The sequence below is a fragment of the Macaca mulatta genome, chromosome 1 (genome assembly GCF_049350105.2).
Source record: "Macaca mulatta isolate MMU2019108-1 chromosome 1, T2T-MMU8v2.0, whole genome shotgun sequence".
NCBI classification, from domain to species: domain Eukaryota; kingdom Metazoa; phylum Chordata; class Mammalia; order Primates; family Cercopithecidae; genus Macaca; species Macaca mulatta.
In genome coordinates, this window is record NC_133406.1 from 211,771,146 (window position 1) to 211,795,195 (window position 24,050).

The window sequence follows — 24,050 nt, forward strand, 5'->3', positions numbered from 1 at the left end:
ACCCCTGTAATCCCAGCACTTTGAGAGGTTGAGGCGGGTGGATCACCTGAGGTCAGGAAGTCGAAATAAACCTGGCCAACAAGGTGAAACCCCGTCTCTACTAAAAATACAAAAATTAGCTGGGCGTGGTGGCACATGCCTGTAGCCCCAGCTTCTTGGGAGGCTAAGGCAGAAGAATTGTTTGAACTCGGGAGGCAGAGGTTGCAGTGAGCTGAGATCATGCCATTGCACTCAAGCCTGGGCGACAGGTTGAGACTCCGACTCAAAAAAAAAAAAAAAAAAAGAGACTTGAGACAGCAGCGAGCAGAGCAGTAGAGAGAAGAGAGGGGGAAGGTGAAGTGGATTTCCAGCAGGATGCATGAAGACTCAGGACAGGAGGTGACTGGGGGCTTATACCCAAGTTTGGGTCCCTCCTCTTACCCAATACTGCTGGCACTGTTACAGGCTGCTTTAGTTGGAGCTAAATACTTAATAATTTCCTATATCTTCCTCATCAGCCTCTCCTTTGCCTTTATCAAGTCCCAGGGTGGACACCTCTTTGGGGGGATGGGCTCCCAGTGTGTCCGAGGGTCCCATCCAGAGCCCTCTCAGGCTGGGACAGTGGGCCCCCTCAGTCCCAGCAGGAACGCCCAGTACCTGAGCTCATTCATCAGCAATTTCGGTCTCCTGGTGGACGACCACCTTGGTCACTGACATGTCTGGGTGCTGCTCCTTTGCCTCCTTGATGGCTTGTACAAGAACCTACAAAAGACAGAAACAAGGGCCATGAGGCAGAAAATAGCCTGACAGCAAAGGAAGGCAGGGGTCATCATTTCTCTGATGTTCTGACAAATCCAGTACTCCCGTCTGCAGTACCAGGGCAGCTTTGGGCTAAGCCAAGCTGATAATTACCTTACCCACCCTATCCTGCATAGGGAGGCTTCTGGACTATTAACACAGGGACAGGGAAGGTTAGCGCTGACTTCCAGGAGCTAGAGAGGGGCTTCAGGGGTCACAGCTGTATCTGTTATATGATCTTTTTTTTTTTTTTTTTTTTTTTTTTGAGACGGAGTCTCGCTCTGTCGCCCAGGCTGGAGTGCAGTGGCCGGATCTCAGCTCATTGCAAGCTCCGCCTCCTGGGTTTACGCCATTCTCCTGCCTCAGCCTCCCGAGTAGCTGGGACTACAGGCGCCCGCCACCTCGCCCGGCTAGTTTTTTGTATTTTTTTAGTAGAGACGGGGTTTCACCGTGTTAGCCAGGATGGTCTCGATCTCCTGACCTCGTGATCCGCCTGTCTCGGCCTCCCAAAGTGCTGGGATTACAGGCTTGAGCCACCGCGCCCGGCCTTTTTTTTTTTTTTTGAGATGGAGTCTCGCTCTGTCACCCAGGCTGGAGTGCAGTGGTGTGATCTCAGCTCACTGCAACCTCCACCTCCCAGGTTCAAGCAATTCTCCTGCCTCAGCCTCCCAAGTATCTGGGATTATAGGCATGTACCACCGTGCCCAGCTAATTTTTGTATTTTTAGTAGAGATGGAGTTTCACCATGTTGGCCAGGCTGGTCTCGAACTCCTGACCTCAAATGATCCACCTGGCTTGGCCTCCCAAAGTGCTGGGATGACAGGTGTGAGCCACCGCGCCCGGCCTATATTATCTATTATACCTATCTATTATCTATCTGTTATACCTAGGGGGGTCAGAGATGATTTACTCAAGATGTGAATCTAAAGGACAAAACAAAATCTATGTTCAACATGGGGTAATTGGCAAGTTCAGGACAGGAGAGGAAAGTAAAGAAGTGTGCAAGGAAAAGGAAGATGTCCTTGGCCAAAACAGAAGAAAGGAAGAGGAGAAGGGACTGTTATATGCCATGCACTAGCCTAACCACATTACTTATTACTTAAACTCTATTAAGTTATTTATTATTTATTAATAACTATATTGTTATTTATTAAGATAAATATTATCATTACTTATTATTTACTTGAACTTTACAACTTAGTGAATTAAGGTAATGTCATTATTTGCATTTTATAGGTGAGGAAATCGAATTTCAGTAAAGTGCTTATTGTTTCATAGCTAGTAGGTAGTGAAACAGGGATTTTTTTTTTTTTTTCTTTTTGAGATGGATTCTCACTGCCCAGGCTGGAGTGCAGTGGCGTGATCTTGACTCACTGAAACCCCTGGGTTCAAGCGATTCTCATGCCTCAGCCTCCCAAGTAGCTGGGGTTACAGGTGCCCGCGACCACACCTGGCTAATTTTTATATTTTTAGTAGAGACGGTGTTTTGCCGCATTGGCCAGGCTGGTCTCAAACTCCCGACCTCAGGTGATCCACCCTGCTTGGCCTATCAAAGTGCTGGGATTATAGGCGTGAGTCACCACGCCCAGCTGTGCAACAGGGATTTTAACTCAAGTCGATCAGACTTTCCTCTTTACCACACTGTTGTTTAGTTTCTGAGGGTTTAGTTTGAGGATCTGGAGGAGCTTTGATTACTTTAGAAAAGCTAAAGAGAGCAGAGGGAAAGTCAAAAGAGCAAAAACACCATCCTCTTTGGGCTGCAGTCTCTGAATTTGTAGGCTCCCTTATGGAAAAGGACTCAGCTAGAAATGACCAGCTGACTACTCACCTGGCTCTTAAGAATCACCTTTAGAAGGGGCAAGGGAAGAACGAAAACCCTCTTTTGGTCTCCTGGCTCTATGAACGGCATTCTTAGAACTACCACCTCTACGGGCCCCTGCCCATTCTCCCTGATCCTGTTTGCCCAACCCATCTGCTCACACTCAAGCCCAGTTCAAGTCTTCTCTTTGGTGATTCTGCCTCCGCCCACCTGTCTATGAAAGTCTGCTGCTCCACACTGCTTCTCCTTAACAGTTCTTAAAGTGCCTCCCTCCCCAGCCAGCGTGTACCACAGCTTACCCCTTCCATGCACTCTCAGTAACTAGAAGAACTGAGGGACACTGGAGCATCTCTCTGAGCTATCGAGTGTGCTTGGCCCTTAGACCCTGGAAGAAACCTGTAATCATCCTTATTTTACAGATGGTGAAACTAGAGCTCAGATTAGTAAGATAAGTTGCTCAGGGGCATATAACCAGTTAGGTCGCAGAGTCAGGATTCAACCCAGGTCTGTCTCACTCCAAACCTCAAACACCTTTAACCCCATTGCTTTTGCCGTCTAGTGCAGACTGAGCACATAGCAGGGGCTCAGATCACACCAGACTGAGTGGGTGGGTGCAGGCTTCTCAAGCAGCAGGACCCACTGAGCTGGGCCAACAGGCTGCAAGATATTTAGGCTTTGTGGCCTCATTTCTGGGACCCTGTGCCCGCTATTCTCAGCTGTAACTCTCAACCCTGCCTCCAAGGGAACTGCCAGCACTGTAGCTCAGTTTTTCTTTTTTTAAAGGCACTCAGCATATCAGCATAAAAAGGCCACAGAATTATTGCTCCAGCAACCCTGTCAGTGATTCCAGAAGTATTTGCATGCAGTGTCTTCCGCCCCCTCTTCTCTGCAGCTTTACTGTTCTAACATCACCCAGCAGAGAATTGGGAACATTAATCCTGACCTTATTATTTGCTAATTGCTTGCAGCACACAATTAGTACCCAATTAACATAAAAATATAGAATTTTAGCACTCAGGCCCAGAAATTATCTAGATCAACCCACTCTCTTTTAGGAGAGGACAAAAAAATCAGCGGTAAAGTGATGTGCCCAAGGTCACACAGCAAGTTAAAGATGTAGGGCAGAAAACAAGTTTCGAGTCTGCTGGTGTCTTATCCACTATACTATACTCCCGCTCGTGTCTTCTCAGCTGTTCCACTCTCTAAGGGTAGGGGCATGCTTCCCTTTGTTTTGATGTTGTCTAGCATGGGTTCAGGTACCTGTACCTTCGGAATAACAATAGCTCCATTTAACTGAGCTCACCACGTGCCACCAGCTGTTCATCCAGTATTTCACCCGATTCTCACAACAACCCTGAGAGGGAGATACTATCATCTTCATCTTACAGATGTGGAATGGAGGCCCAGAGAGTTAACAGCTAGAATATAGTAAGAACTAGCAATTGAATCAAGTCTTGGAATCCAAAGCTCATGTTCTTTCCATTACATTTCCTGGCTCCTCAATCTGTGGCCTCCATCCCACAGGCCTCTTACTTTGATTCTCTTTGTCTTTCTTCTCAATTAAGAGCTACAGTGGCCAAAGAGGCTTTTTGCAGATGAAGATGGCAAACAAACTCCTGTATTCGTCAGTCTTCCTGCCCAGGGACCCCTCCCAGGCCCAGAGCTCCTCAACATTCTCACCTGATCATGGTCAATATCAGCATCTCCTGTGATCACAATTCTCTTTTCAATACGTGTCTCTGAAATCCCACCTTTTACAGTCTGGAACCAAAGAGAGGATGTCATATGAGATCAGCGATATAACAAGAATAATTAAAAAAAAAAAGAGGCCAGGTTTAGTGGTTCACACTTGTAATCTCAAAACTTTGGAAGGCTGAGATAGGAGGAATGCTTGAGGCCAGGAGTTTGAGACAAGTCTGGGCAACAAAATGAGACCTCATCTCTTTTAACAAACAAACAAACAAACAAACAAAAACAGCAAAGATTATTCCGAAAGCTCCACTCTAAATTTTAATCTACTGCTGGGTACTGCAAAGGACAGCTTTCTAACCTACTTGTCCAAAATCTCAACCGGACCTGCTACTTCTACTCCCTTGGATTATTAAATTTTTTTTTTTTTTTTTTTGAGACGGAGTCTTGCTTTGTCCCCAGGCTGGAGTACAGTGACATGATCTCCACTCACTGAAAGCTCTGCCTACCAGGTTCCCACCATTCTCCTGCCTCAGCCTCCCGAGTAGCTGGGACTACAGGCGCCCGCCACCTCGCCCAGCTAATTTTTTTGTATGTTTAGTAGAGACGGGGTTTCACTATGTTGGCCAGGATGGTCTCGAACTCCTGACCTTGTGATCCGCCCACCTTAGCCTCCCAAAGTGCTGGGATTACAGGTGTGAGCCACCGTGCCCGGCTGGATTACTAAAATCTTTATTAAGCTAAACAGAAAGTCACAATTCTGTATTTACTTTCTCCTTTTTCTTCCTCCTGAATACCACAGAGATTTAGCAAGTAAACAAAATAGGACTTTCTGTGCTCTTCTCTTTTTTTTTTTTTTTTTTTTTTGAGATGGAGTCTCGCTCTGTCGCCCAGGCTGGAGTGCAGTGGCTGGATCTCGGCTGTGCTCTTCTCTTACACATTTCTGTTTGAGAGTCCAGATACTGATCCTCTATCTTTTTTTTTTCTTTTTTTTTTTAGACAGAGTCTTGCTCTGTTGCCCAGGCTGGAGCGCAGTGGCGTGATCTCTGCTGACCGCAGCCTCTGCCTCCTGGATTCTAGCGATTCTCCTGCCTCAGGCTCTTGAGTAGCTGGGATCACAGGCGCATGCCACCATACCCAGCTACTTTTTTGTATTTTTAGTAGAGGGGGGTTTCACCACGTTGGCCAGGCTGGTCTCGAACTCCTGACCTCCCGATCCACCTGCCTCGGCCTCCCAAAGTACTGCGATTACAGGCGTGAGCCACCACGCCCAGCCTCCTATACATTTTAATTGACCATTTTCTTTATCTTTTTTTTTTTTTTGAGACAGAGTCTTGCTCTGTCACCAAGGCTGGAGTGCAGTGGCATGATCTTGGCTCACTGCAACCTCTGCCTCTTGGGTTCAAATGGTTTTCCTGCCTAAGCCTCCCAAGTAGCTAGGACTATAGGCGTGCGCCACCGTGCTTGGCTAATTTTTATTTTTTTAGTAGAGATGGGGTTTTGCTGTGTTGGCCAGGCTGGTATTGAACTCCTGACCTCAGCTGATCCGCCCACCTCGGCCTCCCAAAGTGTAAGGATTACAGGTGTGAGCCACTGTGATCATTTTCAAAAGGAAAAAAGTCTGAAGGCTAACAAACATGTCACACAGTTTGAAATTGGGCTCTTTTATTTTAAAGCATTTTCATATTATTGATGTCAAAGGTCTTCACATAATCTCCTAAGGGTGGGTAGATTTCTCTTTCTGGTAGATGAGGAAAACCAAGGTCTAGACACATTAAGTTAACTAGTTTCCAGTCATCTGTGTATTGATGACAGAGCTTGGTCAAGAAGCTTATTTTTACCTATTAAAAAAAGTATTTTCCTCTAGTGCTACAGCAAACATAGATTGCCGCTGATTTTCTGGGGGTAGTTCCAATTTTAGATATTTTCTCTCTCTTGCTTCCTACAAACTATATTCTAATAATTCCAATATTTCAGCATCCAAACAAATTCTCCTGGCCTTGTCCCTGGAATGCTGTAAAAATTCTTCCTCAGACCCAGACTTCTGATTTTGGGCTTGGAAAATATGGTTGTATAAAAATACCAAAAATAATTTCCCTTAAGCTGACTTTTTTTTATTTTTATAGAGACAGGGTCTTGCTCTGTCACTCAGGCTGGAGTGCAGTGGCATGATCACAGCTCACTGCAGCCTTGATGCCCTGGGCTCAAGTGATCCTCCCACCTCAGCCTCCTAAGTAGCTGGGACCACAGGCATGTGCCACTATGCCCAGCGAATTTTTTTTTTTTTTGTATTTTTTTGTACAGATGAGGTTTCACTATGTTGCCCAGGCTAGTCTCAAACCATTTGGCTAAAGGAATCCACCCGTCTCGGTCTCCCAAAGTACTGGATTACAGGTGTGATTACACCACGCCTGGCCCCTTGAGCTAACTTTTTTTGAGATGGAGTCTTTCTCTGTCGCCCAGGCTGGAGTGCAGTGGTGCGATCTCTGCTCACTGTAACCTCTGCTTCCCAGGTTCAAGCAATTCTCCTGCCTCAGCCTCCTGAATAGCTGGGACTACAGGCGTACACCACCACACCCGGCTAATTTTTGTATTTTTATTTATTTTTTATTTTATTTATTTATTTATTTATTTATTTTTTTTTTTTTTGAGACGGAGTCTCGCTCTGTCACCCAGGCTGGAGTGCAGTGGCACGATCTCGGCTCACTGCAAGCTCCGCCTCCCGGGTTCACGCCATTCTCCTGCCTCAGCCTCCCGAGTAGCTGGGACTACAGGCGCCCACAACCGCGCCCGGCTAATTTTTTTTTGTATTTTTAGTAGAGACGGGGTTTCACCGTGGTCTCGATCTCCTGACCTTGTGATCCGCCCGCCTCGGCCTCCCAAAGTGCTGGGATTATAGGCGTGAGCCACCGCGCCCGGCCTTAATTTTTGTATTTTTAGAGACGGGGTTTCACCACGTTGGTCAGACTAGTCTTGTACTCCTGATCTCAGGTGATCTACCTGCCTCGGCCTCCCAAAGTGCTGGGATTACAGGTGTGGGCCACCGTGCCTGGCCAGGCTGACTTTTTAAACTTACTTCCACAGCCAGACAGGGGACCCACTGACCAGAGAGACAGACAGATGTGTAAAGAGAACAACCACACCTACCTTTAGGAGACTACTAAGTAGGCAGGGATACTCTCAGGGTATCTCCCTAGATTTACTGCTGGGGAAGGCAGCAGGGCCTTTCCATCCGGGACTCTTTGAATAATGTGGCTTACTAGGGATGGAGCTGAAAATATTTGCTTATGGACTAGGGTCCTTCTTGCAGAGAGGCGGCAGCAAGCTCAGCCTGCCCTTGGGTTCCATAAGGAGGTTCTAGCTGGTCTGTTACCTTGGTAATTTGAGTTGTGGTGGTGCTGCTTGTGGTCTCAGATGTGATAGTTTGAGCTGTCAGCAAGACTCCTGGGTCCAAGTCTCCACTGTTGTCATCAGTCTGCAGAAGAAAGCATGGCTCATCATCATGCCTCTCAGGAAGACTGAGCAAATGTTGCAGGCTGCAGCTTTGCTCTTCAGCTGCACATTCTGATGCAAAAATCTCATTCCCTTAGAGTGACCTCTTTTTTTTTTGAGACGGAGTTTCGCTCTTGTCGCCCAGGCTGGAATGCAGTGGCGTGATCTCAGCTCACTGCAACCTCTGCCTCCCGGTTTTAAGCGATTCTCCTGCCTCAGCCTCCTGAGTAGCTGGGATTACAGGCATGTACCACCACACCAGGCTAATTTTGTATTTTTAGTAGAGACGGGGTTTCTCTATGTTGGTCAGGCTGGTCTCGAACTCCTGACCTCAGGTGATCCACCCACCTCGGCCTCCCAAAATACTGGGATTATAGGTGTGAGCTACCACACCCGTAACCTCTTAATAAATAAAATAAATTGGGCCATGCTCGGTGGCTCATGCCTGTAATCCTAGCACTTCGGGAGGAGGAGGCGGGCGGATCACCTGAGGTCAGGGGTTTGAGACCAGCCTGGCTAACACAGTGAAACCCTGTGTCTACCAAAAAAACAAAATTAGCTGGGCTTGGTGGCGCTTGCCTGTAATCCCAGCTACTCAGGAGGCTGAGGCAGAAGAATCACTTGAACCTGGGAGGCGGAGGTTGCAGTGAGCCAAGATCGCGCCACTGCACTTCCAGCCTGGGCAACAGAGTGAGACTCTGTCTAAAAATAAATAAAATAAAATAAAATAAATTCCCTGGGCACAAAGTTCCTTCTAAAAAAAGTTGGATGGGTATAGTTTCCTTAGCATTGAGTCAGTGACAGGAATGGATCAGAAATAGGAGGCAGGGGCCGGCAGGGGCCGGGAGGGGTGGCTCACGCCTATAATCCCAGCACTTTGGGAGACCGAGGAGGGCGGATCACCTGAGGTGAGGAGTTCGAGACCAGACTGACCAACATGGAGAAACCCCATCTCTACTAAAAATACAAAATTAGCCGGGTGTGGTGGTACACGTCTGTAGTCCCAGCTACTCGGAGGCCAAGGCAGGAGAATAGCTTGAACCCAGGAGGCACAGATTGTGGAGAGCCGAGATTGTGACATTGTACTCCAGCCTGAGCAACAAGAGCAAAACTCTGTCTCAAAAACAAAAAACAAAACAACAACAACAACAACAACAAAAGAAATAGGAGGCAGGAACATAGCCACAGGTTCAACAACAAGAGTGACAATAAGTGCACGTATAGCATTTTATAGTTCACAAATGCCTTTCAAACATTATCTTTTTTTTTTTTTTTTTTTTGAGACAGAGTCTAGCTCTGTTGCCCAGGCGGAGAGCAGTGGTGCAATCTCAACTCACTGAAACCTCCACCTCCTGGGTTTAAGCGATTCTCCTGCCTCAGCCTCCTGAGTGGGAATATAGGCACACGCCACCATGCCTGGCTAATTTTTGTACTTTTTTCTTTTTTTTTTTTTTTTTTGAGACGGAGTTTCACTTCTGTTGCCCAGGCTGGAGTGCAATAGTGTGATCTTGGCTCACTGCAACCTCTGCTTCCCAGGTTCAAGCAATTTTCCTGCCTCAGCCTCCCAAGAAGGTGGAATTACAGGCGCCTGCCACGACGCCTAGCTAATTTTTGTATTTTTAGCAGAGACAGAGTTTCACCATATTGGCCAGGCTGGTCTTGGACTCCTGACTTCGTGAACCCCCGACCTCCACCTCCCAAAGAGCTGGGATTATAGCTCTTTGAGCCATCACGCCCAACCACTAACTAATATTTTTTTCAGCCAAAACCAGTCATCTACTTTAGATTCAGACTCAACTAATATTTATCATACTCCTACTATGTGCCAAGCATATAATTCAACTGTTATCTCAGTTATGCCTCTCAGTATCTGAGGGAGGAACCATTATTATATACACTGTACAGTTAAGAAAACAGAGCTCCAGAGAGGTTAAGAATTTGTCCAAAACTCTAATGGGTGTTTGAACTAGGACTCAGGGCAAGAAACTTCCTGTGTGGAGTCTGGGGTTTGGGTCCTCACCCAGACAGTAACCAGCTGTGGGACCTTGGGCAAGTCATTCTGACTTCTCTGAGCTTTGGGTTTCTCATTTATTTGATTTTTAAATTTTTATTTATTTTATTTTTTGTTGAGAGAGAGTTTTGCCTTCTCCCCAGGCTGGAGTACAATAATGGGATCTCGGCTCACTGCAACCTCCACCTCCCAGGTTCAAGTGATTCTCCTGCCTCAGCCTCCCAAGCAGCTGGGATTACAGGCACACTCCACCACACCTGGCTAATTTTGTATTTTTAGTAGAAACGGGGTTTCACCATGTTGGCAAGGCTGGTCTCAACCTCCTGACCTCAGGTGATCCACCTGCCTCAGCCTCCCAAAGTGCTGGGATTACAGGCGTGAGCCATTGAGCCTGATCTAGTTTTCTCATTTATAAAAGCAATACTGGGGCCTGGGCACAGTGGCTCACAACTGTAATTCCAGCACTCTGGGAGGCCAAGGCAGGCGGATCACGAGGTCAGGAGTTCAAGACCAGCTGACCAATATGGTGAAACCCTGTCTCTACTAAAAATACAAAAATTAGCCAGGCATGGTGGCACAGGCCTGTCGTCCCAGCCACTCAGGAGGCTGAGGCAGGAGACTCTCTTGAACCCAGGAGGCGGAGGCTGCAGAGAGTTGAGATCGTGCCACTGCACTCCGTCTGGGTGACAGAGGGAGACTCCATCTCAAAAAAAAAAAAAAAAAAAAATCCCAGCTGCTTGGAAGACTGAGGCAGGAAAATCGCTTGAAACCAGAAGGCAGAGGTTGCAGTGAGTCGAGATTGCACCACTGCACTCCAGCCTGGGCAACAAGAGCAAAACTCCATCTCAAAAATAAATAAATAAATAAATAAAATAAAAAATAAAAACAATACGGGAATATGTGTTCTGCCTACACCGTAGCACTTGTAAACAAAGAAATTATACAAATAAAATTAGCTTATAACTTGTTATAACATGAATTTGCATGCCAGAAGGGCTAAAGCTTTTTGAAGAATTCCTCCTCTACAAACCTGTGACTCTATCTTTATCTACCTCCTGCCCGCTCCCTCTAGTCTCTCTTCTGTCTCTGAAGAATGCTAAAGATACAGGAGACACTGTTATGTTTTCCTACTTACTCTGTTCCATACAGGGCCTCTTTTCCTTGATCCTCTTACCAATGTTTCCCCATAATGGTCATTTTATGACCCAGCAATTTGACTCTTAGATGTTTACTCAAGATAAATGAAACACCCACAAAAAGATTTGTGGCCGGGCACCGTGGCTCATGCCTGAAATCCCATCATTGTGGGAAGTGTAGGCAGGTGGATTACCTGAGGTCAGGAGTTCTAGACCGGCCTGGCCGACATGGTGAAACCCTGTCTCTACCACAAAATACCCAAAAATTAGCCGGGCATGGTGATGCATGCCTGTAGGCCCAGTTACTCTGGAGGCTGAGGCAGGAGGATCGCTTGAACGGGGAGGTGGAGGTTGCAGTGGGCTGACAGCATGCCACTGCACTCCAACCTCGGCAACAGAGTGATACTCTGTCTCAAAAAAAAAGAAAAAAAAAAGATTTGTGCATGAACATTCATAGCAGCTTTATTAATATTTTCCCAAACTGAAATTCATCCAATTGTCCATCAACGAATGAATAGATAAACAAATTGTGGTATATTCATGCAATGTAATACTATTCAGCAATAAAAATGAGGGAACTACTGATTCACATAACATGGATGAATCTAAAAAACATTATATTCAGAAAGAAGGCAGACACTGTTGGGATCAGTGGCTCATGCCTGTAATACCAGCACTACGGGAGGTCGAGGTGGGTGGATCACCTGAGGTCAGGAGTTCAAGACCAGCCTGGCCAACATGGTGAAACCCTGTCTCTACTAAAAATACAAAAATTAGCCAGGTGAAGTGGTGGGCGCCTGTAATCCCAGCTACTCAGGAGGCTGAGGCAGGAGAATCACTAGAATCCGGGAGGTGGAGGTTGCAGTGAGCTGAGATGGTACCACTGCGCTCCAGCAGCCTGGGCGACAGAGTAAGACTCCAATGAAAGAAAAGAAAAGAAAGAAAGAGAGAAAGAGAGAGAGAGAGGAAAGAAGGAAGGAAGGAGGGAGGGAGGAAGGAAGGGAGGAAGGGAGGGAGGGAGGGAGGGAGGGAGGGAGGCAAAGAAAAGAAAGAAAAGAAAGAGGCCAGGTGTGGTGGCTCAAGCCTGTAATCCCAGCACTTTGGGAGGCCGAGACGGGCGGATCACGAGGTCAGGAGATCGAGACCATCCTGGCTAACATGGTGAAATCCCGTCTCTACTAAAAAAATACAAAAAAACTAGCCGGGCGTGGTGGCAGGCACCTGTAGTCCCAGCTACTTGGGAGGCTGAGGCAGGAGAATGGTGTAAACCTGGGAGGCGGAGCTTTCAGTGAGCTGAGGCTCCGTCTCAAAAAAAAAAAAAAAAGAAAGAAAGAAGCCAGACACAAAAGTGTACTACTGTATACTTCTACTTACACGAAGTCCAAATCAGGCAAAACTAAGCTGTACTGATAGAAAGCAGAGCACTGGCTGCCTAAAGGGGTAAAAATCAAATGGAAAAGGCTATGAAGGCAGTTTCAGGAGTAATGTTCTGTATCCTAAATGTGTCTTGGTTACACACGTATAGACATTTGTCAAAACCAATCAAATTGCTAGGCATGGTGGCTCACGGCTGTAATACCAGCACTTTGGAAGGCCGAGGAGGGAGGATTGCTTGAGCCCAGGAGATCAAGATCAGCCTGAGTAACAAAGTGAGTCCCGTCTGTACAAAAAATTAAATAATTAGGCTGGGTGCAGTGGCTCACGCCTGTAATCCCAGCACTTTGGGAGGCAAAGGCGGGAAGATCATGAGGTTAGGAGTTCGAGACCAGCCTGACCAACATGGTGAAACCCTGTTTCTACTGAAAAAATAAATACAAAAATTAGCCAGGCATGGTGGCGTGCACCTGTAATTCCAGCTATTCAGAAGGCTGGACAGGAGAATCGCTTGAACCTGGGAGGCAGAGGTTGCAGTGAGCTGAGATCACGCCATTGCAGTCCAGGCTAGGTGACAGAGTGTCAAAAAAAAAAAATTAAAAAGTTAGTCACATGTAGTGGTGTGCCACTGGAGTCCTAGCTACTTAGGAGGCTGAGGTGGGAGGATCACTTGAGCCCAAAAGGTCGAGCCTGCAGTGAACTGTGGTTATGCCACTGTACTCCAACCTGGGCAACAGTGTAGCCTGTAATCCCTGCACTTTGGGAGGCCGAGGTGGGCTGATCACTTGAGACCTGTCTGTGCATTTCACTGTATGTAAATTTTACCTCAAACACACCCATATACACACATTAAAAAATTACACATAAAAACCATCCCCTCTGACCATGTTTTCCAAAGCATGGAGACTGTGAATGAATAAAAAAATGGTGCTCGGGCTTACTTATCTAGCAAGATAATAAAAGCAAAAGTAGAAATAGTAAATAAATAATAACAATTGCAAATGAGTATCTAGTAATTATTATCTGCCAGGCACTTTGGAAACCTTTTATGTGCATTAATTCATTTATTCCTGACAACAACCCTATGAGGTACAACTATTAGCCACATTTTACAAATGAGGAAACTGAGGCACATGGCGATTTAGTAATTTGACTGCACATTAGTAAGTGACAGGGCAAGTTCAAAGCCAGGAAATCTGACTCTGACTCGAAAGTCAACACTCTTCCCCACTCTACCCCACTGTCTAGCATCAGTAACAAAAAGCAACGTGGGCCAGGAGCAGTGGATCATGCCTGTAATCCCAGCACTTTGGGAGGCCAAGGTGGGCAGATCACCTGAGATCAGGAGTTCGAAACCAGCCTAACCAACATGGCAAAACCCATCTATACTAGAAATACAAAAATTAGCTGGGCATGGGGACGCATGCCTGTAGTCCCAGCTTCTTGGGAGGCTGAGGCTGGAGAATCGCTTGAACCTGGGAGGTGGAGGTTGCAGTGAGCCAAGATCACGCCACTGCACTCCAGCCTGGGTGACAGAGTGAGACTCCATCTCAAAAATAAATAAATAAATAAACAAATAAAAAAATAAAAAGCAATTTGTATCTTGACTGACTATCTTAAGCCTGGTTAAAATGAAATAAAAGCAAATGTTTAACAATGCAATATAATAATAGCTACCATTTTGAATAGCTAATAAGTACCAGGCAAACATTGTGCTTATTTCAATAACTTGATCAAAGTATTTTTCAGAAGAGAAAACTAAGGCTCAAAAAGACAAGTGACTTGCCCAAGATCACAAAACTAGCAAATGTCAGAATTAAGACCCAAGTCACTCTAATTCCAAAGTCCATGGGCTCTGTCGAGCATATCACGCTGCCTTTATATTTCTCTAATATGTTAGGATATTTTAAAATGACTGCTTCTGTTTCCTTTTTTTGTAGGAGCTACCTACATTCACACCACATGGACTTCTGTGGGCAGTGTGGCTCTAACTTTTAAAACAATTTATTTTGAACCATTTAAATTTTGGGGGTGCAGGGTGCGGTGGCTCATGCCTGTAATCCCTGCACTTTGGGAGGCTGAGGTGGGCTGATCACTTGAGGCCAGAAGTTTGAGACCAACCTGGCCCACAAGGTGAAACCCTGTCTCTACTAAAAATATAAAAATTAGGCTGGGCGCGGTGGCTCACACCTGTCATCCCAGCACTTTGGGAGGCCAAGGCGGGTGGATCACGAGGTCAGGAATTCAAGACCAGCCTGACCAACATGGTGAAACCCCATCTCTACTAAAAATACAAAAATTAGCTGGGTGTGGTGGTGGGTGCCTGTAATCCCAGCTACCTGGGAGGCTGAGGCATGAGAATCGCTGGAACCCAGGAGGTGGAGGTTGCAGTGAGCCGAGATGGCACCACTGCACTCCAACCTGGGTGACAAGAGTGAAACTCTGTCTCAAACAAAAATAAAAATAAAAATATAAATATAAAAATTAGACAGGTGTGGTGGCACGCACATATAATCCCAGCTGCTTGAGAGTTTGAGGCACAAGAATCACTGGAACCCAGGAGGCAGAGGTTGCAGTGAGCTGAGATCATGCCACTGCACTCCAGCCTGGGCTACAGAGCAAGACTGTCTCTTAATAATAATAATAATAATAAAATAAACTTTTTTGGCTATGTCTATGCTATAAAAATTTTAAAACTTCGAAATGTTGTACAGTGAAAAGTCAGTTTCCCTCCCACTCCCGAGCCAAGTCCTGCAGTCTCAGTCTCCTTCATCAGGGGCCACTATACGTTTTGGTTGTTGGTTTTTTGTTTTGTTTTTTTAGTACCCATTCACAGAGACTGTATTGATATACAAGCCTAAACACACATAGCTGCAATATATATCCCTTCTGCCTGCCATAAACAGTACCACCATAGTGCACCATGCCTGTTCACTTACCTATTTATCATGTAGCTTGTTCCCATAAGAAGCTTTAATTAAAGGCCACACAGAATTACCTTAATTGGATGTACCATAATGTATTTAAGCAGCTCTCCACTGACGGACATTTAGCTTGTCTCCATGTTAGTGACAACTTAAAGGGATTCTCTGTCATGTAGAGTAATTATTTCCTATATCCTCTAGCTAATAGCGTGTACAGTTTTAAAGCAATTTCCTATTCCTTTCTTTTTTAGTCCCCTTCACTGTCAAGACCTATTCATTCATTTCTCTGTCTCTCTCGACTGACACATTTCTTTTTTCTTGTTTCTTCAGACACTGTAGTTCTTTACAAGCATTACTCCAGAGATGTTCTAGTCATATTCCTGGCCCCAGACCTCTCCCTACCTTATTTCATTTTGTTTTTCTGATACAGGGCCTCACTCTGTCCCCCAGGCTGGAGTGCGGTGGCACAATCACAGCTCATGCAGCCTCAGACTCCTGGGCTCAAGGGAGCCTCTGCCTCACCTCACCAGTTCATGGCTAATTAGCCACCATACCTGGCTAATTTTTTTGTATTTTAGTAAAGACGGGGTTTCTCTATGTTGGTAAGGCTGGTCTCGAACTAGTGACCTCAGGTGGTCTGCCTGCCTCGGCCTCCCAAAATGCTGGGATTACAGGCGTGAGCCACCGTGCCCGGCAATGCACATGCTTTTAAATTACCAAGCCACACTGTTTCCTAAATGGAGAAAACATCATCCAGTTCATGGTGAGGTGAGGATTAAGTGAAAAGATTTATGTGAAAGCACCTTGCCAGAATTTCACATGGGTAATCTCTTTCCCATTATTCAGACCTCAGCCAAAATATCACCTCCTCAGAGAGGAATTCCCTGATTATCCTAGTCCCAAAGTAGCAATCTTTCATGTAATCCCATATTGTCTAACTCTTTACACCATTTTAGTTTCCTTGCAGCATTTACCACTGTCTGAAATTTACTTATACATTGTTTATGTGCCTTATTGCCTGTTTCTCCTAACTAGAATGTAAGCTCCAGGGGGTAGGGGCTATGTACACCTTGTACATTGCTTTGGCTTAATATGTGAATGCTCAATAAGTATTTGTTGCAGGAATGAAATAACTGTTCAGTTTATAGAGGGAACTGTTTTTCTTACTTTTGGCTTCTGTTGAGTAACAAAAGAAAAACAATTCAACACAAATCAACTCTAGTCCATTCAAACTACCAAAAATGAAAGAGACATTTTACTGAAAGTAGGAAGTAAAAAAATTTTTAGCAGGGCTTAGTGGCACACACCTGTAATCCCAGCATTTTGGGAGGCCAAGGCAGGTGGATCCCTTGAGCCCAGGAATTTGAGATCAGCCAGGGCAACGTGGTGAAATCCTGTCACTATAAAAAAAATTAGTGAGGTGCAGTTGTGCACACCTGTAGTTCCAGTTACTTGGGAGGCAGAGGTGGGAGGATCGCTTGAGCCTGGGAGGTCTAGCTAGTCTGCAGCGAGCTGAGATCATGCCACTGCACTTCAGCCTGGGCAACAGAGTGAGACCTTGTCTCAAAAAAGAAAATTTAGCCAGGCGTAGTGGCTCATCAGTAATCTCTTCTTTTTTTTTTTTTTTTTTTTTTTTTCAGATGGACTCTTGCTGTGTTGCCCAGGCTGAAGTGCAATGGAGCAATCTCAGCTCACTGCAACCTCCCACGTTTAAATGATTCTCCTGCCTCATCCTCCTGAGTAGCTGGGATTACAGATGCCTGCTACTATGCCCAGCAAATTTTTGTATTTTTAGTAGAGAAAGGGTTTCACCATGTTGGCCAGGCTGGTCTTGAACTCCTGACCTCGTGATCTGCCCACCTCAGCCTCCCAAAGTGCTGGGATTACAGGCGTGAGCCACTGCGCCCGGCCACCAATAATCTCTTCTAAAAAGAACTATAATACCAGCACTTTGGGAGGCCGAGACGCGCAGATCACTTGAGATCAGGAGTTTGAGACCAGCCTGGCCAACATGGTGAGCCCCAACTCTACGAAAAATACAAAAATTAGCCATGTGCACATGACTGTAGAGGCTGAGGCAGGAGAATCACTTGAACCCAGGAGGGAGAGGTTGCAGTGAGCTGAGATTATTGTGCCACTGCACTCTAGCCTGGGCAACAGAGTGAGTGAGACTCTGTCTCAAAAAAACAAAAACAAAAACAAAAAAATACTTAGGTCCTCATAACACCATGAGGTAGATATTATTAACATCATGGGCAGGGGAGATCAAGGCTCAGAGATATTCAATTACTTGTCCAGATTAGTAAGTGGAGGAGCCAGGACTTGAACTCAGGCTTTTTTGGACCCAAATCCCATGTTCTCAACCATTACACTAGACTGCCTTATGCAAATGAATTGGGTGGATATAAGCAATCAGATCTAAGGCAATTTTGCTTTAAAAAAAAAATTCAGATGGAATTTCCTGGGCTCAGGAGATCCTCCCACATCAGCCTCCTGAGTAGCTGGGACTACAGGCACACACCAGTGTGTCCTGCTCAATATTTTGCTTTAGATAAAGTAGTCTGGGACCTTCTTAGACCAGTAATCTCTTCTAAAAAGAACTGCCCCAGAAAAACCTGGTATTCTTGGTGATAAATGACCAGAAACTCTGTGAAGAAAGGTTATTAATTTTGTTTGCAGCCTTTGGTTCTGAAGCATCAGACCATGTCCTACCTGGGCAGCCTCGTAAGTGATGGTCTTGGTCTCAGTGTGGACAATAGGGACGTCTTTGGTTGGGATTTCACTTTTCACAGCATTGGTATTATCTGAGATGGTGACAGTTTGTGTCTTCACCAGGGGAGGCTGTGAAGCAGTAAGGAAAGAGTTACTAGAGTGTTTCTGAAGGCAATGGAGAAGTAATCTTCTGACACTGATCTGATCAAAGAGTTAGCTTTAATTAAGTAAAGGGCTAGCTCAATCTCCAAAGGTGTTTACTCTGCCCAAGACTTCGACAGTATTCCAAAGTAACCCTGACAAGGTGTCAAATCATGAGGGATATTAAAAAGTGGCATTACTGTAATAACTTTCATAAGCTTATTGGAAAGCTGTAAGATCAGACAGTTATGACTGGTGATATAAAACACTTCAGACTGACCTTCAGAATTTGAATATAAAACGATTTGCCAAATAGCAATCACTTTGATTTGTCCTTGTGTCTGTACCATTATAATTAAGAAAATCAGCCACATTTCCTCCACTAAGTACAAATGGTACACGAAACAGCAGTGGCAATAGAATGCATTACCCTCGACTTCATTAACTTCTTTCAAATCAATGTCAGAGATTCACTTTGGAGTTACTGAGAAGAGACAGTATTTGGAAAACTGGAAAGAAAAAAACAATCAGTTCTACCACCACCTGGTGATTAATCCCAGAATTTCAGAAGAATGAACATTAGTGGAACATCAAAGGCCTTCTTGTCCATCTCCTCACCTTCCCCAGGAGTATAAATCACCCTGAAACTACCATTTGATTGTGATAAGGTTAAGTGGCCAACCACCTTAGCATAGGAAATCAGTGCCTATGATCCTGGAAGCTCTTGTGGGTGGGGTCAGTGGGAGTGGTGGGCTGCACAATGTGGCTGCAGTACATAAATAATTTGGGGCCTGAAATCTCGTAAGAAGATGAGTTGCCCCTTTAATTAAGAGTATTTGAATTTTTTAAGCATGGTCTCAGAACACTGAAGCCTCCTCGCCAAAGAAGTTGCCACAATTTACCTCTTTCCATGGCCCATACTTGAGCAAGGAAAAGATGAACACACTTAACCAGCTTCATAAAGACCGACAGCTGGAGTTTTGTTCAGTTATCAGAGAAGAAAGCATTTCTAGCCATGGAGTTAATTGCTCTGAATGAATTTCTTTGGCACAATCAAAGACTTTAATTTTACTCTGTGATTTTGAAAACAGCAGGGAGGCCACTACCCTCAGCACACCACCACCATCTCCTACACAGGACAGATTCTGGCCCTCTTCCAAAGACAGTCATTAGACCTGCATCATTGAATAAGTTACTACCTGGAAACTTCGAATGAGGGTGGGGAACTGGTTACCCACATGAAAGTCAAGAAATGATCCATTTTGTTTTCCAAGTGGCTCTCCTGGTGTAACATGTTCTTCACTACTCTCTGCCTTTTTTTCACCAGGTTGCAGCTGACAGGAAGCTGGTGTTACTGAGAACTTTAAGGCACCGGCCTGTTCCTCCACTCCTATACATTCCCCAGTTGGACCTCTTGGCATCTCCTTAATATCAAGATAGCCAGCTGCCCCCTCCTCCTTCTCTTCCGTCTCCTTGCTGCTTATGGAGAGGGAGCCAAAGGCAAAGCTTTGCAGAGACTCCGATGGGGTGGTCATCTGGCTTTTACTAGGAACTACCGAATGCTTGGGACCCTCCCATTCAGAGTCAGGGTTAGTAGATGGCCCCTTTGTCACGACAGCCACCTCCTCTGTGCGAATGCCATTTATACTCTACAAATGAATGAACACATACAAAAGCAAGAAGATTAGGTATAAGTGGGAGAATGAACTCTGAGAATCAACAGTGATTTTTGGAAGCCTCAAAAATATTGCTACTAATATAAACTATGAATCTTAGCTGATAACATGGTCAAAAGGAAGAACTGCTGTTCACTACACATTATCAGCAGCTTAAGCAGTTCCAACCTCATTTTGGTCCTATTTCTATAGCATTGTTAATCTGAAAAACAATTATCCAGCAATTTATATTCCTATGGTCTTCCTTGTGTAACATACTTAAAGGAGTTACTTTGTCATTCCTAAATGCCTAAGTTATTACTATGCACAGGACACAATGCAATTTGTGAGTCAGTCAAAATATATTGTTTTTTTTTTTTCTTTGAGACAGGGTCTCACTCTGTCACCCAGGCTGGAGTGCAGTGGTGTGACCATAGCTCACTGCAGCCTTGAATTCCTGGATTTAAGGGATCCTCCTGCCTCAGCCTCCAGAGTAGTTAGAACTACAGGCATGCTCCACCAAAACCTGGCTAGGTTTTACATTTTTTGTAGAAACAGGGTCTCACTATGTAGTCCAGGCTGATCTCAAACTCCTGGCCTCCCCTAATCCTCCCACCATGGCCTCCCACGTGCTGGGATTACAGGCAAAACATATTCGTAAGGAACCTAATCAGGTTGAAAAATGTTTCATATTTCCAAACCGTATGTATTCTCACACTAGCCCTGCATGGAGAAGCTAAAATCTAGACTAGCTGTCAGGGAGACAGAAGTTGAGTACATCTAGCACAGGCTTACTTCAATCATTGTCATGACATCAAACATGATATCAAAAATGGTGAAATGTTTCTTTGTAACAATTAAAATGACCCAGCAGCTGATATGTATTTCTTCACAGATGAAAGACACAACACTTCCAACCTCCAAGAGAAATAAATCCTGTAAACACAGAGTTCCCTCCTGGGCCGAATACCTCACTCCACAGGAAAAACAGTTCTAAAGCAAGTAGTGTCAGCACTCTGTATCTGTGGGTTCTGCATCCATAGATTCAACCAACCATGGATCAAAAGTATTTGGAAAAAAAACTGCATCTATGCTGAATATGTACAGACTTTTTTCTTGTCATTGTTCCCTAAAGAATACAGTATAACAACTATTTACATAGCGTTTATATTGTATTAGGTATTATGAGTAATCTAGAGATGATTTAAAGTATTCAGGAGAATATGCATAGGTTATATGTAAATACCATGTCATTTTTAATCCAAGACTTGAGCATTTGTGAATTTTGGTATCCAGGGGAGGTCCTGGAACCAAGGCCCCACAGATACTGCGGGACCACTGTACCTGGAAGAGCATGTGGATGAGAAGATACCATCCCAGTAGATGGACCTATTCCTAAGTTAAAAGAAAGGTGCTCTAGGTGGAAGAAGAAGGAATTCACACTAGTAGGAAATGAATGAGTCATTTGAAAAATAAATAACCTTGCCACAAAAAGAATAAAATCCCTAGGAATGCCAGCTAACCAGGAAGGTTAAAGATCTCTACAATACCACAGGGCTATAGCAACCAAAACAGCCTGGTGGGTTGGGCATGGTGGTTCATGTCTGTAATCCCAGCACGCTGGGAGGCTGAGACGGGCAGATCACCTGAGGTCAGGAGTTTGAGATCAGCCTGGCCAACAATGCAAAACCCCGTTCATGCCTGTAATCCCACCACTTTGGGAGGCTGAGGTGGGCAGATCACCTGAGGTCAGGAGTTCGAGATCACCCTGGCCAACGTGGCAAAATCCTGTCTCTACAAAAATACAAAAATTAGCTGGGCATGGTGGCATGTGCCTGTAGTCCCAGCTACTTGGGAGGCTGAAGCAGGAGAACTGCTTAAACTCGGAAGGTGGAGGTTGCAGTGAGCTGAGATCAAGCCACTGCACTCCAGCCGGGGTGATAGAGTGAGACTCCGCCTCAAAAAAGAAAAGAAAAGAAAAGAAAACAACAACAACAACAACAACAAAACAAACACCAACATGGTGTACTGGTATGAAAACGGACATATGAAACAGAATAGAGAACCTAGAAATAAGACCACACACCTACAACTATCTGATCCTCAACAAAGCTGACAAAAACAAGCAATGAGGAAAGGAAGGATTCTCTATTCAATAAATGGTGCTGGGATAACTGGCTAGCCATATACACAAGATTGAAACTGGATTCCTTCCTTATACCATATACAAAAGTCAACTCAAGATGGATTAAAGACTTAAATGTAAAACCCAAAACTAATAAAAACCCTGGAAGACAACCTAGGCAATAGCATTCTGGACACAGGAACTGGCAATTTTTTTTTTTTGAGACACAATCTCGCTCCGTCACCCAGGTTGGAGTGTAGTGGTGTGATCCTGGCTCACTGCAAGCTCTGCCTCCTGAGTTCAAGTGATTTTCCTGCGTCAGCCTCCAAAGTAGCTGGGACTACAGACGTGTGTTACCACGCCTGGCTAATTTTTGTATTTTTAGAAGAGACGGGGTTTCGCCATGTTAGCCAGGCTGGTCTTGAGCTCCTGACCTCATGACCCGCCCACCTCGGCCTCCCAAAGTGCTGGGATTACAGGCATGAGCCACCGTGCCCAGCTAAGAACTGGCAAAGATTTTATGATGAAGATGCCAAAAGCAATCACAACAAAAGCAAAAATTGACAAATGGGATCTAATTAAACTTAAGAGCTTCTGCACAGTGTAAGAAACTATCAATAGAGTAAACAACCTACAGAATTGGAGAAAATATTTGCAAATTCCGCATCTGACAAAAGTCTAATATCCCGCATCTGTAAGAAACTTAAACAAATTTACAAGAAAACAACAACCCCATTAAAAAATGGGCAAAAGGACATGAACAGACACATTTCAAAAGAAGATATACATGTGGCCGACAAGCATAAGAAAAAAGGTTCAATATCACTGATCATTAGAGAAATGCAAATCAAAACCACAGTGAGACACTATGTCCCACCAGTTAGAATGGCTATTATTAAAAAGTCAAAAAATAACAGATGCTGGTGAGGTTGCAGAGAAAAGGGAATGCTTATACACTGTTGGTGGGAGTGTAAATTAGTTCAACCACTGTGTAAAGCAGTGTGGTGATTCCTCAAGGAGCTAAAAACAGAACTAACATTTGACCCAGCAATCCTATTACGAGGTGTATACCCAAAGGAATATAAATCGTTTTACCATTAAGACACATGCATGTGTATGTTTATTGTAGCACAATTCACAATGACAAATACATAAAATCAGCCTAAGTTCCCATCAATGGCAAATTAGATAAAGAAAATGTGATCTATCTATATATATACACACACACACACACACACACACACACACACATACACACACACACACCATGGAATACTATGCAGCCATAAAAAAGAACGAGCTCATGTCCTTTGCAGGAACATGGATGGAGCTGGAGGCCATTATCCTTAGCAAACGAACACAGGAACAATAAAAGCAAACACTGCATGTTCTCATTTATAAGTGGGACCTAAATGATGAGAACACATGGATACAAGGGGAACAACAGACACCAGAGCCTACTTGGGGTGGAGGGTGGGAGGAAGGAGAGGATCAGAAAAAATAACTATTGGGTACTAGGCTTAGTACTTGGGTGACAAAATAATCTGTAAAACAAACCCCCATGACACAAATTTACCTACATAACAAACCTGCACATGTACCTAAAATAAAAGTCAAAAGAAGAAAAAGAAATAACCTAACCAAAGCCAAATGTCATGGCAAGTGACATCTGCATATGCTCACCAGAGAGCTGTATATAAGCCGCTTAGGCATGAAATATTGGTAAGAGCCTTTGACCATATTATAAACCACAGAGAAACAATACAGAAAGGAACTCTTTTTTTTTTTTTGAGACGGAGTCTCACGCTGTTGCCCAGGTTGGAGTGCGGTGGCGCGATCTCGGCTCACTGCAAGCTCCGCCTCCCGGGTTCCCGCCATTCTCCTGCCTCAGCCTCCTGAGTAGCTGGGACTACAGGCGCCCGCCACCGCGCCCGGCTAATTTTTTTTTTTGTATTTTTAGTAGAGACGGGGTTTCACTGTGGTCTCGATGTCCTGACCTTGTGATCCGCCCGCCTCGGCCTCCCAAAGTGCTGGGATTACAGGCTTGAGCCACCGCGCCCGGCCTTTTTTTTTTTTTTTTTTTGAGACGGAGTCTCACTCTGCTGCCCAGGCTGGAGTGCAGTGGTCGGATCTCAGCTCACTGCAAGCTCCGCCTCCCGGGTTCTCGCCATTCTCCTGCCTCAGCCTCCCGAGTA

The 24,050-nt window shown here is 44.9% G+C and overlaps 1 protein-coding gene across 49 annotated transcripts in view; it reads right to left on the reverse strand.

The window, feature by feature from the left end:
* The window catches only part of EPB41 (erythrocyte membrane protein band 4.1), a 278,208-nt gene that overhangs the window by 3,613 nt on the left and 250,545 nt on the right, over positions 1–24,050 (reverse strand). For 28 of the 49 annotated variants that reach the window (XM_077965593.1, XM_077965637.1, XM_077965626.1 and 25 more), the window contains 5 exons: positions 19,275–19,724; positions 17,935–18,063; positions 7,659–7,760; positions 4,277–4,357; positions 637–741 (listed from right to left, as the gene is read on the reverse strand). In XM_077965593.1, the coding sequence (XP_077821719.1) occupies positions 643–741; positions 4,277–4,357; positions 7,659–7,760; positions 17,935–18,063; positions 19,275–19,724 (861 nt within the window). In that variant the 3' untranslated portion in view covers positions 637–642. The remainder of the gene's footprint in view (positions 1–636; positions 742–4,276; positions 4,358–7,658; positions 7,761–17,934; positions 18,064–19,274; positions 19,725–24,050) is intronic. The other 21 variants (XM_077965654.1, XM_077965648.1, XM_077965541.1 and 18 more) reach the window with 5 other exon arrangements.